Source organism: Lissotriton vulgaris, chromosome 8 (assembly GCF_964263255.1).
Source record: "Lissotriton vulgaris chromosome 8, aLisVul1.2, whole genome shotgun sequence".
In the NCBI taxonomy this organism is placed as follows: domain Eukaryota; kingdom Metazoa; phylum Chordata; class Amphibia; order Caudata; family Salamandridae; genus Lissotriton; species Lissotriton vulgaris.
The window spans coordinates 205896538-205912447 of NC_141696.1; the positions used below are offsets into that span (position 1 = coordinate 205896538).

General features: G+C 44.8%; 1 protein-coding gene across 1 annotated transcript in view; it reads left to right on the forward strand.

Annotated features, from left to right (window-relative positions):
- LOC147696877 (N-acetylated-alpha-linked acidic dipeptidase 2-like) overlaps nucleotides 1-15910 on the forward strand; it is a 699908-nt gene that overhangs the window by 548564 nt on the left and 135434 nt on the right. Inside the window, exon 13 of the mRNA XM_086933985.1 lies at nucleotides 15148-15230. Coding sequence (XP_086790111.1) covers nucleotides 15148-15230 — 83 coding nt within the window. The remainder of the gene's footprint in view (nucleotides 1-15147; nucleotides 15231-15910) is intronic.

A 15910-nucleotide genomic window follows, 5' to 3' on the forward strand; every position in this document is an offset into this window, starting at 1 on the left:
GCCTCTTGCACATTTTGTTTTCCCAACAATTAGTTGCATCCTCGCATATTGTTGTGTGCACTCGTTCAATCTGTGCCCTTAACCACTCTGCACTTCTTTCACGCGCTCTTATACTTTTCCAGCTGTGCTTTGCAGTGACCCTGTGCAGAACCAAAAGTCCTGACAGCGTTAGACCTGTTCACAGCCTCCCACTCCTAGCCAACGTTCTGGAAGGCCGAGTGGTGAAACAGAGGACACTTTTAATCCTTGAAAATCATCTACTTCATGACCTTCAGCCTGGCCTGGAGCCCAGCTGCTGCACAGAGCCTGCTATGGTACATCAGGCCCTCAACATCTTAGAGGAAGGCAATTCTTGACGTCTTATCCTCCTCAGGCTGTCAGCAGCGTTTGAAATTGTCAAGAATACCCCTCTTAAAAATAAAGTGCAATGTGTGGAAAATGTGTGAGGTGTTTCGAGTGCTACCTGTCCATCGACTCCTACCAAATAAAGCCAGCGAGCCAACTATCGACTGCTTTGCAATTTCCACAAGGCCACCCAAGATCTATTCTTTCCCCAACAAACTTCAATGTAGCCATGGAGCCTCTATTCCCTTTTCTGAACCAATCAAACGACTTGTTTCACCTCTGTCCCAAAGACACTCTAGTCTATTTGAGTCGCCTCTCCTGAAAACTTTTTCAAACTTTCCAACACTTTCAAGGTCCTACAATCCTGCGTATTTTACCTTCACATCAAAGTGAACCAGATGAAAACGGAGGTCTTCCTCATTTTACTCTCGACATGTTCCATTTCAGTCACTGCTGGATGCAACACACATGTTGCATTGTAAACCTGTAATTGTGGAAAACGCCTAAATATGCAGGTGCACGTCAGTATCCTAGCTTAAAGTGCGCAACACCAAATCGGACTTCTGTAAGGAATGAAGGCTATCATTCTGCCCGACAGCTTCAGGTCTGTGGTACAAGCTCTAGTTCTCTTGGGAGTTGACCATGGCATTTCGGTTCTAACCAGAAATCAAAAATCCATATTGCTTCCCTGAAAGCATCCTTCACCACGGCTGCTTGCCTGATATCACTTGGCAGGACATCAGAATTTTTTTTCTCCAATTTTCTTCCCTCAAAAGGCTTCCTATAGCACTCGAAAGCCTATTCAGATGAACTTATATTGTCTACATTGCTATTCATGCAAGCTCTCTCAGCTGTTCAGGGAAGCAAGTGGTAACCTATGGTGGATCATGATCACTCCAGAGCACAGACTCCCTACTCCAGAAAACTGCAGCCTTCAAGAACCCAAGACCTCTCAACCAAGCTTTTTCTGGTAGTAGACCCAGAGTCTGGGACTCATCCACCCACCCCTGGTAGTATCAACTCTTCTTTTAACTCCTTCAAAGGTACTCATTATCTTACTCTTGATGGTCATCTTACAACTGCATCTGCAGAAACATCAGTATACAGGATACCCACGGCATTGCATGCATGGAAAGGACAATAGACTTGCCTTCCTGGGCTTAGCTGGGGAGTGGCTGTCTGCTCAGCTGAGCACCTCCTTGACTTGCCATCTGCCAGGTACAGCTGCAGCATGTGCTTTCTCACTGATTTGTCCTATTGACTGTGGAATGATGAAAGGCTAAATAAGCTCCGATGACTTGCTAAAAAGTGATTTGCAGTTTGCGCTCGATCTGCCTTGGTCACCTACGGGGTGTCTTGAGAGCTGGACTCAGTGGTGGAAAAAGGAGTGGATTTAAACCACTTGGTGGCTTCGTCTGATTTCGCTAAACACAGTCTTATTTTGGAAATATTTTAGATGGATATTATGGATTCACGAACAGAAAGGATTTACTATTTAATACATGCATCAGGGCATTGTTAAGTTGGTAAATCACGGTAGACTATCGCTCTGTTAAGCCTAATGCATTAGACACAGCAAAGAAAAAAAATATATATATATTAAGCGGTGGGAAGGACACACAACTTTTTTATGAAGGGATTATCAGCAGCAGTGGCGACTCACTCACCAGGGGGGCATTTTGAGAAAGGAAAGTAAACCCCCGAAACGCGTCAATGCCCATGGTGAAAAATGGAAAATAAAGAATTGAACGGACCTCGAGTGCTGCCTTAAGTCTTCTTCTTGTGGGGGAGACGTTCGTGGAAAATTAAGGCGTGGTTAGCTGTGCAATCTGTCGTGTGGCTGCGCGCTGGGCTAGCACCCCCCACAAGTGTTAAGGGGATCGCGAAATGGAAGATCCTCTGACTGCCCCGCACGAAATCTGGAGTGGACACAGCTGCGGATGCGCAGTCCATACTTTATGGGACTACACCTTACTTCAACGGTGTTCTCTGCACCACAACGGATGGAAGTGCATGGGAGGGGGAGAGGACCGTGATTGACTTTTAAATGCCCCGAAAACCAGCTACACTCCCTGCCTACTCACACAACCCATCGGCCACTTACCAGACAAACGCACCGATGGATGGGGTCGCCGCCAGCATAGGAATGATGTTGCATGCTGGGAAATGTGGTTCACCTGCGAGCACAGAGGCGATTCCATACCGTGTTTTGGAGGCAACCCACGCTACTTTAAGCGGTGGGAAGGACACACAACTTTTTTATGAAGGGATTATCAGCAGCAGTGGCGACTCACTCACCAGGGGGGCATTTTGAGAAAGGAAAGTAAACCCCCGAAACGCGTCAATGCCCATGGTGAAAAATGGAAAATAAAGAATTGAACGGACCTCGAGTGCTGCCTTAAGTCTTCTTCTTGTGGGGGAGACGTTCGTGGAAAATTAAGGCGTGGTTAGCTGTGCAATCTGTCGTGTGGCTGCGCGCTGGGCTAGCACCCCCCACAAGTGTTAAGGGGATCGCGAAATGGAAGATCCTCTGACTGCCCCGCACGAAATCTGGAGTGGACACAGCTGCGGATGCGCAGTCCATACTTTATGGGACTACACCTTACTTCAACGGTGTTCTCTGCACCACAACGGATGGAAGTGCATGGGAGGGGGAGAGGACCGTGATTGACTTTTAAATGCCCCGAAAACCAGCTACACTCCCTGCCTACTCACACAACCCATCGGCCACTTACCAGACAAACGCACCGATGGATGGGGTCGCCGCCAGCATAGGAATGATGTTGCATGCTGGGAAATGTGGTTCACCTGCGAGCACAGAGGCGATTCCATACCGTGTTTTGGAGGCAACCCACGCTACTTTAAGCGGTGGGAAGGACACACAACTTTTTTATGAAGGGATTATCAGCAGCAGTGGCGACTCACTCACCAGGGGGGCATTTTGAGAAAGGAAAGTAAACCCCCGAAACGCGCCAATGCCCATGGTGAAAAATGGAAAATAAAGAATTGAACGGACCTCGAGTGCTGCCTTAAGTCTTCTTCTTGTGGGGGAGACGTTCGTGGAAAATATATATATATATATATATATATATATATATTACCTACTGGCTATCGCCAGTAGGTATATATAGTTAGAATTTTTTCCCTATGGGACTTTTGAAAATTCTATGTCTAATAACTTTGGCGTTTGTGGACGGAATCGGCTGAAATTTTCAGGAAAATGGCACATTTTGTTTCTGAGCAGCCCCTGAAAATATGGTGGGGTTTCGTCAAGGGGGGGCTGAGAAAAAAGGGGGGTCCCAAAACGCGTTTTTCCCATTCATTTTTCCATAGGGCGGTTGGACTCACTTTTAGCTCGAACGGCTGAATGGATTTGCACGAAACTTGGCAAAATTGTAGGGACTGTTAGCCCGATGTGCCTTTGCTAGGTCTCAATATATGTGCTCCAGTAGTTTTTGAGAAATTAACGTTCAAACCAAGATATATATCTGTAACAGCGCTCTGGGCAGCGATCCGGTCCGCTTACTTTTCGCTTATCGGAACTTTGCGCGCAGAAAGCTGATTGGCTCTCCGGTGTCTGTCAACATTCTAAACAGTCCGGAGCGGACGCCATCTTGTCTCTCGGTAGGATCGAGAGAGAAGAAGAGGTGGAAAACGAAGGGGGAATTTAATGAAAGGGGGCAAGGTATCCCCCTCTTGACACCCTAGGAATGTTGTTGGGGTTATTAAAGGGTCCCGTGGGGAAAATAAAAAAAAAATGATTTTTCACGGTAGAAGCGCGGCCGCGAACTGGTAGCGAAACGGGAATTCGCCATTTTGTGCTTCGTAAATTAAATTACTAGTTATAAGTGGGTGCGGGAGACGTATCCTAATCCCCTATGTTTCCTGAGGGTGGGTGAGGAGGCTGATATATGTTGATACATCTCTTCCAGCGGCTGTGCGTGAGCTTTTTTTTTTTTTTTGCTGCGTGACAGTCCGGAGCGGCCGCCATCTTGTCTCTCGGTAGGATCGAGAGAGAAGAAAAGGTGAAAAACTAAGGGGGAATTTAATGAAAGGGGGCAAGGTATCCCCCTCTTGACCCCCTAGGAATGTTGTTGGGGTTATTAAAGGGTCCCGTGGGGAAAATAAAAAAAAAATGATTTTTCACGGTAGAAGCGCTTCACGGGCCGCGAACTGGGCCGCAAACTGGTAGCGAAACGGGAATTCGCCATTTTGTGCTTCGTTAATTAAAGTACTAGGTATAAGGGGGTGCGGGAGACATATCCTAATCCCCTATGTTTCCTGAGGGTGGCTGAGGAGGCTGATATATGTTGATACATCTCTTCCAGCGGCTGCGCCATCTTGCCTTTTTTCGAATGCCACAATTTTGTCGTGCACGGCAGCCATTTTAGATGCCAGGCTGGTTCCAGGCTATCACCTAACCCTGCGGATGTAGTTTATGGCCCCAGCTGTAGAGAATTCAGACATGCCAATCCTCCCGATTCAGGCGTGTGAGTACTGATTTCAGTGCTAGTCTCCCGCCTCCCGATTTCTGCAAGCAAAAACCCGGGGGCATATTACGAACAAGTAGCGATAATTTTTGTCTCTAACTTGTTTAGAGACAAAAATTATCGCCGCACATCAGCGATTTTTATCGCAGATAAACCTTGCTATTATCGCAGAAAAGTCAGCGATATTCATGTATTATCGACCTAATGCTCTTAGCCATGTTATCCACCTCCCATTGGATAACATGGCTAAGAACTGCTCAGGGCAGGTGTTAGATTTTGGACATATTCGCGCTTAGCGCGAATATCTCCAAAAGTTGGTAATAGAAGGTAGCGATGTTAGGGACTGTTTCCAGTCGCTAACATCTTGGCACGCCACTTTGCATGTCATTAGTGATAAGTATCACTGACATGCAAAGCGGGGCCCAAGATGGTCGCTATCTCCTTTTAGCTGTCACTAACTGGTGTTAGCGACAGCTTGATAATAGGGAAATAATTTTATCTCCGCTTTCATGGTTTTTAAAGCCAAAAAAGCGGAGATAAACCCCCTTGATAATATGCCCCACGATTCCTTGGGGGTTTCAGCTGACAGGGCTTGGTATTGTGTTACATGGTAATTTTTCCATGAAACGTCAGAGGGTCGATGCAGGGGTTCTAGAAGAGGTGATAAACTATTTAAGCCTCATGAACAAGCGCATGGTCTTTTAAAGATTTGTGAAGTACTCGGGGCGGCGGTGTGTGTGTGCCCTCTTTCAGGAGCGGGCGGGGGGGCACTGCCAGCAACTTGCCAGGTCAGGTAGTGTTCAACACGTGCATCACCCTTTCTCTGCCTGCTATTGCGCTCCATGCTTCGGAAAGGTGAGAAAAAGAACGTGCATTTGAGTTTGAAATGTCCGATCCTGCAGCAGCACACTTCCAAAGCCCACACATGACAATAACCCGATTCAAGGCCCCATTCACTCGTTTTTAAAAAAATAGATAACACTCCAACAAAATAAGGTTATAAAACTTTATTAACTACTAACTTTAACGAACGGAACAAAAACTAAAAACATTTAAACATTTCTCAATACAAAAAGCAACAATGGTTAGAAGCTGTCTTTTGTGCGAATAGTCCCAAGGCAGCACAACGTGCAGAGTTCTGGACGGCACCCAGGTGATGTCGCCTGGGTGCCGCACTGGTTTAGGGATCCTACAATGCTGCTCCGAAAATTGGCGTGGGGCGTCCCGGGTGGGGCGGGGGGAGGCCTCGTCAGTAGCGGTCTGTTGTGCGAATAGTCCCAAGGCAGCACAACGTGCAGAGTTCTGGACGGCACCCAGGTGATGTCGCCTGGGTGCCGCACTGGTTTAGGGATCCTACAATGCAGCACAGAAAAACAGCGTGGGGCGTCCCGGGTGGTGTGGGGGGAGGCCTCGTCAGTAGCGGTCTGTGTCCAGTGTCACATGGCTGACACAACATGTACGACAGGCACCCAGGTGATGTCCAGTAAACTGCCGCACTGGTTTTGGTATCCTACAATGCTGCTCCGAAAATTGGCGTGCGGCGGCCCGGGGGGGGGGCGTGGGGGAGCCGGCGTGAACGGGCCTCCCCAGGTGGCGGCCATCTAGCTGAGTTGCGCTCGCTCTTGCGGCCACAGCGTCTCGCTCACCATGTTGTTGAGTTGCTCCCACTCTTGCAGTGCAGCGATAGGCGGCTGCCACATGGCTCTTAAAATGGCGGACAGCTCCTCGGTTTTAGGCCTGGTCCACTGAAATGGTCCTGGGACACTTTGGAACTCGGACGCTTGCCTGCTAGGGCTTGGGTTCCATTCTCGAAAAGCGTCCCCTCAGCCGTGAAGATTGTATAATAGTCTTGGGGGCCCCCGACTCCCGCAGGCTTCCGGTGGGGAGCGGCTGCCATGATTGCTCGCGGAATGACCACGACGGAGCCACGAGATGGTGGTGCTCTCATGCTGACGCCAGCTTCAGTCTGAATGATCCAGAAACAAGGTGGGGCTTTCATCGTTTGGGAAAAAAAAATGTTCTAAACCAATGAAAAGTGTTATTTTTAGGTCATATGACCAAGCCTTCCATCTTTAGGAAACCAAAAGTAAAATGAACCAATGAAAAGTTTTATAAACAAGTCACATGACCTGTTATGCGGCATAGGGCTACAAAAAGCGTAGAAAATCCGTTGGCACGTGAGGCGGCGTCAGTAGCGGACCGATGTGCGAATAGGCCGAAGGCAGCACAACGGGCCGAGATCCGGATGGTACCGAGGTGGTGTCCAGCTAATTGCCGCACTGGTGTGGCCATCCTACAATGCTGCGCCGAAAGACGGCGTGTCCAGCTGAATTGCGGTCACTGTTGCGGTACAGTGACTCGAACGCGCCGAGATCCGGATGGCACCGAGGTGGTGTCCAGCAAATTGCCGCACTGGTGTGGCCATCCTACAATGCTGCGCCGAAAGACGGCGTGTCCAGCTGAATTGCGGTCACTGTTGCGGTACAGTGACTCGAACGCGCCGAGATCCGGATGGCACCGAGTTGGTGTCCAGCAAATTGCCGCACTGGTGTGGCATCCTACAATGCTGCGCCGAAAGACGGCGTGTCCAGCTGAGTTGCGGTCACTGTTGCGGTACAGTGAGTCGAACGCGCCGAGATCTGGATGGCCCCGATGTTGTGTCCAGCAAGTTGCCGCACTGGTGTGGCCATCCTACAATGCTGCGCCGAAAGTCGGCGTGGGGTGCCCCGTTGGCTTATGAGGTGATGTCAGTAGTGGACCGATGTGTGAATAGGTCGGAACCAGCACAAGGCACCAAGATCCGAATGGCAAGTCCTGGATGTTGAGTGCCTCAGTTGAGATTTCTGAGCAGTGCTTGTAAGACTGTCTGAAGCTTATTTGCACCTGCTGCAGCTTCACTAGGTCCGGCGGAACTTTTTGCCTTTTCCTTTCTGCTTCTTTTCCTACAATGCGTTTCATCTGAAGACACGACCAGGTCCCTGAATGTGTGCAGGGGGACGCTATTGATTGAATGAACGCGCCGAGATCTGGATGGCACCGAGGTGGTGTCCAGCAAATTGCCGCACTGGTGTGGCCATCCTACAATGCTGCGCCGAAAGTCGGCGTGGGGTGCCCCGTTGGTTTATGAGGTGATGTCAGTAGTGGACCGATGTGTGAATAGGTCGGAACCAGCACAAGGCGCCCTGCACTGTTGAGCCTTTTTCAATGCCTGTTTTTTGTTGTTTCCCCTCCATCAAAAACAAAACAAAAATACAAGGCGCCAAGATCCGAATGGCAAGTCCTGGATGTTGAGTGCCTCAGTTGAGAGTTCTGAGCAGTGCTTGTAAGACTGTCTGAAGCTTATTTGCACCTGCTGCAGCTTCACTAGGTCCGGCGGAACTTTTTTCCTTTTCCTTTCTGCTTCTTTTCCTACAATGCGTTTCATCTGAAGACACGACCAGGTCCCTGAATGTGTGCAGGGGGACGCTATTGATTGAATGAAAATGGCGGCTTGACACAAAGCTGACTCAAGCGTTACTGTTGGTGCTATACAGACAAAAATTGGTTTTCAGTTTGTACATTCTTCAGGTTTTTTTTTTCCATCCAAGTCTGATTGAGAGTTTGTAGAAAAATGGCTTCAGATTTTCCACATACTACTCTTCAACATTCTTCCTAAATGTAACAATGTGAAACTCACTAGGAGAACGGCTGTTTCTGTTTCCTTTCAAAATGCTGCCACCAATATTTTCTGAATGGAAGACACCATCTTGTAGCATAAAGGGCCGAAAGGGGTTCTGGTCTGGCCGATGGTTGGTGGAGACATTTTGACTATATCTTGGACCTGCCCGGCCTCGCCCAAAATGGCGCCGGTATAAATGGGACTCGTAACTCTTTGCCCGCAAATGTATATCTAGAAAATGTTATTGTAAGTGGCCCTGTCGTATTTTAATTACAAAATGTACGTCCACCGATTCCGCAACTGTTAGACACCTTTGTTCTTGTCACCTAATGGCCCGCTCGTTACGTTCTTCTACAGTGTAAATGTCTCCTCATCATATACGATTTCAGTTTGCTCCGTGGCCGGCCCACGTGGTTATAGGCCCGTATTTGTATACTGACATTTTCACAATAAAGGTTTTTAAAACAAAACACGGTAGTAGTATTTTCATTTGTAAAGTTTTTACTTTTAGTGACTGTTTTCGAATCAGTAAAAGGCAAGTGAAATAAAGCAGTCCAATTACATGACGGATAAAAGGTATAATATGTAGGAACGCAGTAAAGATAAATGGTCAAGGGCAGTTGTGTTTTTCATGTCTGCAACATAAAGTGATCGATAAGAATCTGATAATCAGGCGTATCGGCGACTAAGACAGCAGGCCGAATCTCTTTTACTCAACGGCTCCGTCATGGAAGGAAGAAACGCCCTTTTTCTCGAAAAAGGAATATATTTTACTTGCAAGACAGTTGTAAATTTTCCGGGAAAGTACATTAGCCTGGAATATTATAACATATGTTTGAAAAAAAAATATTGTTCGAAAATAATAAAAAGCGTAATTTTTAGGTCATATGACCAAGCTTTTCATCATTAAATTAACAAAAGTAAAATGAACCAATGAAAAGTTTTATTAACAAGTCACATGACCTGTTATGCTTACGTTACGCGCTGCGCGCCGCGCCTCGGATCACTTCCGGGTGCGCTAACGCGGCGTGTCATAAAACGCATTACGCGACAACGTAGGTCAAGAATATAGTCTAAATGTCTCCACCAACCAGCGTTCAGAACACAACCCCTTTCAGCAGTCCAAAAAGTTCTGTTAAATGACAACAGAGGGGACAGGCAACAAGAACCATCAGTCAAAGAGGGGAGGGCAAGTTCTTCTCTTCCGGGTCATGTTGGGGCGCTACCGGAACTGATCGAATTGGTAGTCTACAGTGTTTCTGGATGTTTCAGACTAAAGCTGGCGTCAGCATGAGACCACTACCATCTCGTAGCTCCGTCGTGGCCATTCCACGAGCAATCATGGCAGCCGCTCCCCACCAGAAGCCTGCGGGAGTCGGAGGCCCCCAAGACTTTTGTAGAATCTTCACGGCTGAGGGGACGCTTTTCGAGAATGGGACCCAAGCCCTAGCAGACAAGCGTCCGAGTTCCAAGGTGTCCCAGGGCCATTTTAGTGGACCAGGCCCAAAACCGAAGAGCCGGCCGCCATTTTGAGAGTCCTGTGGCAGCCGCCTATCGCTGCACCGCAAGAGCGGGCGCATCTCAACTACATGGTGAGCGAGACGCTGTAGTCGCAAGAGCGGGCGGAAAACAGCTGAATGGCGGAAGAGGCACAGTGTAGCAAAAGCGGGCGGAATGGCAACTAAAACGATAAAGGGGCGCCCCACTACAGCTTGTCTTCAGGTCAAACGGATTGTGGGACAAGGTCCAGAATTGAAGAGTCATCAAAAGGCAAAAAGTTCCGCCGGACCCCGGGAGCCGGCCGCCTATGTCGGGGGCGATCTCAGGCTACACCAGTGCTATAAGACTTGGGGAGGGTGTCGGAGCCAAGCGTCTTCTCCGAGTCCATGGCCATCACACCGCCCCTCAGGGGCCTCCGTCAAGCTGTTTAGGAAGGTAACATATCACATTGTTTTCTAATGCAGTCAGGTCCACAAACGACACTCACTTACTTTGAGAATAGTGAAGCTGCAGTAGGTGGAAATAAGCTTCAGACAGTGTTACAAGCACTGCTCAGAACTCTTAACTATGGCACCCAACATCCAGAACTTATGCTATTTGAGAATGGTAGTGACATCGAAGCATCTCAGGGACCAAAACCATTAACGTACTTTCACGTATGAAAATCTTACTTGGGGAGGGGGCAGGAGCGAAGCGCCCCCTCCCAGTCAGCGCCACCACACCGTATGTTGAAAATCTGAAGCCATCGTTCTACAAAGTCAACCAAACTTGGATTGAAAAATCTAGAAAAATGTACAAACTGAAAACCAGTTTTGGTCTGCATAGCATCAGTAACAACGCTTGAGTCAGCTTTGTGTCAAGCCGCCATTTTGATTCAACAAAGCACAGGCATTGAAAAAGGCTGAAATTCAGAACTCTAAACTATGGCACCCAACATCCAGGAGCTTGCTATCCGGATCTTGGAGCCTTGTGCTGTTTTCGATCTATTCACACATCGGTCCACTACTGACATCATCTTATAAACCAACGTTATGTAAATAGTTTTTTAATAAAATGTTTTACCCTGTTTCTTTGCTGGTGTGTTGTCTATATTTTTAATATTTGCATAGGGTTTGTCGTTATTTTGTGCGGGATGGGTGATGGAGCCGAGCTGTCTTGCAGCCCTCATGGTGTGGAGCTCAGTTCATCTCACTATTTTCGTATTTCTCAAGAAGGGTTGTTCCTAATATTTCTATTTTAGCGAGGTCAAAAAGAGATCCAATTAGTGGCCTACTGATTTTGCTCGATTACTTTTATTTTTTTACACGATTTTTCACTATCTGCAAAGACTAAACAGAGTATTGCGACTTTGTGCTTGTTTGTAAATAGAGAATGATCCAAAGAGAACCAATTCTAAAACAGTAAATGCTTGGACAACAATCAATCAAATGGAGAGACAAGGAGGCACGACGGATTACAACGGGGGTAAAGGCCTGCGTTAACTACCCTTCAGTATCTGCAAAGAGAGAGTACTACTAAGGCAAAAGAGGGGAGGGGGGGGGGGTGCAGCGTTCAAAGCACATCAGCGTGCATAAATACGAAAATGTTTTTATCTATCACGTACTTGACATTTTAAAGCTTTTTATATTTGCTATTAAAAAACCAATGAAATTCACAGAAAAAACCATAGGTTATAGTGGATATATAGTTAGGAATTTGCATTTACAAAACCTTGAAAATTCAATGAAAAAACCATAGGTTATAGGCCATATATAGTTAGGAATTAGCATTTACAAAACCTTATTTTACTCGCATAAAACCATTGAAATTCCATATATAGTCAGAAGCGCTAACTATATATCGCGCACCCGCAATCCACTGCTGATGATGTCACATATTACATCATTCATGACATGGTCAGTGACATCACTGATGACATCACTGATGACATCTCAAATGACATCACTGATGACAACTCAAATGATATCAATGATGACATCTCAAATGACATCACTGATGACATCACTGATGACAACTCAAATGACATCACTGATGACATCTCATTTGTCATCACTGATCACATCACTCATGTGATAATACAATGAACCTCTTCAGACTCTAATATAACCTTACATACACTCAGTATAAACAGACACTCACAGACTGTCACTCATCCATGGAGTTACTCACACACCTAGTCAGTCATGCAAAGAATCAATCACACCTCCATTTCCTCAACTATACAGTTATACACATCTTACTTATTCAAACATATAATAACACATATTTACTCTCTTATATAATCCCTGATACAAGCTCACAGTGATCGATACAGCCACTCACACATTCACTGGCTCTTATGTTCAGTTATTTATATATCTCAACTCTCACATGTATTGTGTTTTACATACGTACTTACTTGCACATGTAGCAATGAGAAATCCATTCACTCACCAACACACCCATGCACAGTCAACCGCCCATATAGCTGTTTCCACATGCACTCTTGAACTCATACTCCTAGTGAATCAACTGCTTACACATCTATGCACAGAGTCACGCACCTCCCAGCCACCCACACACACACTCAGCCTCCCATTCAAATACTTGGGCAACCAATCAATAACCCATATGGCCACTCTTATAGCTACTGATCAACACATCCAGCAGCTTACACAACAACAAACATACTGATGCACGAATTAAGACAGTTTAGTCACTAACCCATGTACTCAGTGAGACACATTTAATCACTCACTCATACAGTCAGTCATGCACCTACTAAATTCTTCATCCAGACACTTATACATCCACTCATTCTTCAATATGTGAAACATATTTAAACTTTACAGACACATACAATCACTGGATGTTGTGATCAGTGATGTCATCAGTGATGTCATTTGAGATGTCATCAGTGATGTCATCAGTGATGTCACTGACCATGTCATGAATGATGTAATATGTGACATCATCAGCAGTGGATTGCGGGTGCGCGATATATAGTTAGCGCTTCTAACTATATATGGAATTTCAATGGTTTTATGCGAGTAAAATAAGGTTTTGTAAATGCTAATTCCTAACTATATATGGCCTATAACCAATGGTTTTTTCATTGAATTTTCAAGGTTTTGTAAATGCAAATTCCTAACTATATATCCACTATAACCTATGGTTTTTTCTGTGAATATATATATATATATATGCAAAAGACCTCAAAACGTACAAATATTTCCTATCATTGCCGTTCTTTTCCCCTACGTGATCAACAAAATGATTACTAAAGGGTTAATCCAGAAGAATAAGGCCACATCTGGAGGTTCGACAGAGATTTGTATTAGAAAAACCAGAACACCACATAAAAAGCAGAGTCGTAAAGTCGCTGGCACGACTTTAAGTGAAATCGCAACCAGTCATCAGTGGTACATCAAAGCATCAATATTTTGAGTTTGTTTTCCTCTCATCCACAACCCTCTTATGCAAAGCGCAATGTTGTCTTTGTCGTGTTGTCTTTAGTTGCCATAAGGAGATTTTTATATTTCCTCATAAATGTTAATTAGTGCTTTGAGGCCATTTTGTACCAGTGATGTTATTTGCATCAAATAATCACAGTGACTTAAAATCTGCTATTCTAGTGAGCACAGCATGTGTATCAGAGGAGACTAAAAGTATCTTTATTAACTATTTGGCGATGTCACACTTTAGTAACCTCGGTGCGATGCACTCTTTCAGTGAAGGGATGAGATAGAATCTAGTTTTATATGCACAATCAGTAACCGTGCTGAGCCAAAAATAGGATGGGTGCAAAGATGTTACAAAGTCTGTGTCTTAAGACGTCTTGTCGAGCAAACCTCAAAGAATCAAATGCAAATTATTTGAGGCTTTATTTTTACCCTTTTAGTATTAGTCTACCCTTCATGCTTAGTAGGCACATATTATATGTGTCTTCAATCAAAACAACCACGCATTTGCTAGATAGAACCTGTCTAGGCAAACCAAATAACTTGCTTAAAGTGTCCCTGCCTCACATCTGTGGGACACGGCTTGATAAAAGGGTACCCTGGGGGAAATGATGGGCAGTGCAATGTCTAATTCTTAACGTAGACATTTAAACGGAGCTGTAGCTTCGTAAGGGAGTTTTTGGTGGCTGTCAATATCAAATTTCCCAACTAAAAAGCAGTGGGCCACAGGGTGAATGTGTTGGGCGATCAAGGTTCGGGATGATCTGTTGCCAAGTGTTCTCTTTTGTGAAACAGTCCACGTTAGAGAATGTTTTTAATTTATAAAATGTCAAAAGGACTCTCGTGGCTATGTATTTAAAAAAAAATAGTTTTTCTTTTTTCTTTGTATGAAAAACAGAGTCATAGATGAGGTCCATCCCTTATTCATTCAATTGTCAATTGGGGTTTGGCAAAACAACAGGGTTCAGAAACAATGGCATTGGCTTCAAGAAGAATTGGATGTCTTTAGTGTTGCTAGAGTTAGAGATTTGTAGCTGAATCTGAAGTCTCCTCACTGAACTCCTGCAAATCAGAATGGTCCTTCATATAAAGGGACGCACAGAACAGGCTAGATAGACAAAAATGTTGTGCAGAACCATGTGATCATGTGTTTGGGTATGTCTTCTTCATATGAATGAACACTTTGTATAGTACAGCCTTTCCTTCTGTAATTATTTGTACAATTTTAGTGACCTGCTGCCATCAAACACATATACTGCTATACTTTCCCTGGTCTATGATGATTAATAATTAAAAGTGATCACATGTGTTTAATGTTGCGACAACGCCAGCAAAACTAGGACCAAGTAATGCCTATACTTTACGGCGTGCTGCGACTACACTGAAATCTCGAGGAAGTAACTGAAAAATATTAGAGATTTGGTACTGTAGGTTCTCATAACAGGTGTACACCATATATTTTGTATGTTTTCCGCCCATAATCCTGCTCTCACTCAATGCCACTATACCAATAAAGTGTTTTTCTATCGTGTCTCATGGTAAAGTTCTGCGATTTATAAATGCTGTAAATAAGAGGTGTTACCTTTACCCAATTTAATAGTACACTATTTATGGGTGAATGGGAGACCGTCTAATTATTAATTCTTCTGTTAATGCATTGTAAAAACATCAGCATCCGTTGCATTGCTGATTGACTTGGCATATCTTGTTTCAGGGTGGACACCTAGAAGAACAATTATATTTGCTAGTTGGGATGCAGAAGAATTTGGACTACTGGGTTCAACTGAATGGGCAGAGGTACGTTAAGACGTATTTCTTTTTTATGTAATTGTTTAATAATGTAATACTGGTTTTTAGGTCTTGACATACCAACAACTATAGCTGTTAGTTGTTGACGTCATATTATCTACAATACAATAAAACAAAGTGGACTCTGGGTCAGCCCTTTGATCACGATTGGATGATTTTTCTTGTCTATTTCACTTCCCTCCTTCTAATTCAATGCATTCCCTCCAAATTATTCTATTTATTCTGCCTCTGGAGTTCTTTTTAATTTTTATTACTTTATTTGCATTTTCACTCAAAAAGTCTTTACAAATAGTACAGGATTCAGTAATATTCACATTCATGAGGTGGTGCAACAAACATCTTTAAAAGTTGATATGTAGTAGAATGTGTTCGCAAATTTCACAGTGTGTTGGGGGCCAGAAATGGGCATCCAATAAGATGGAGTAAGAACAGGATAGGATCTCAAACATTACATCTCAGAGGGAAGTAGCCAATTTTACAGCACAACTATGAAACAATAAAACAAACCAAAAGAAAATCAATAACTCCTAAAACTGTCTAGTTGGTGCTGCCTAAAGCAGCTAACAGAAACCAAGAGATGATAGGACTATCTCAAAACATGAGAGATGTAGTTTAATAAGTGCTTCTGGGGGAACACGTAGCAAAAGGAACCTTTATATACTTCTCCT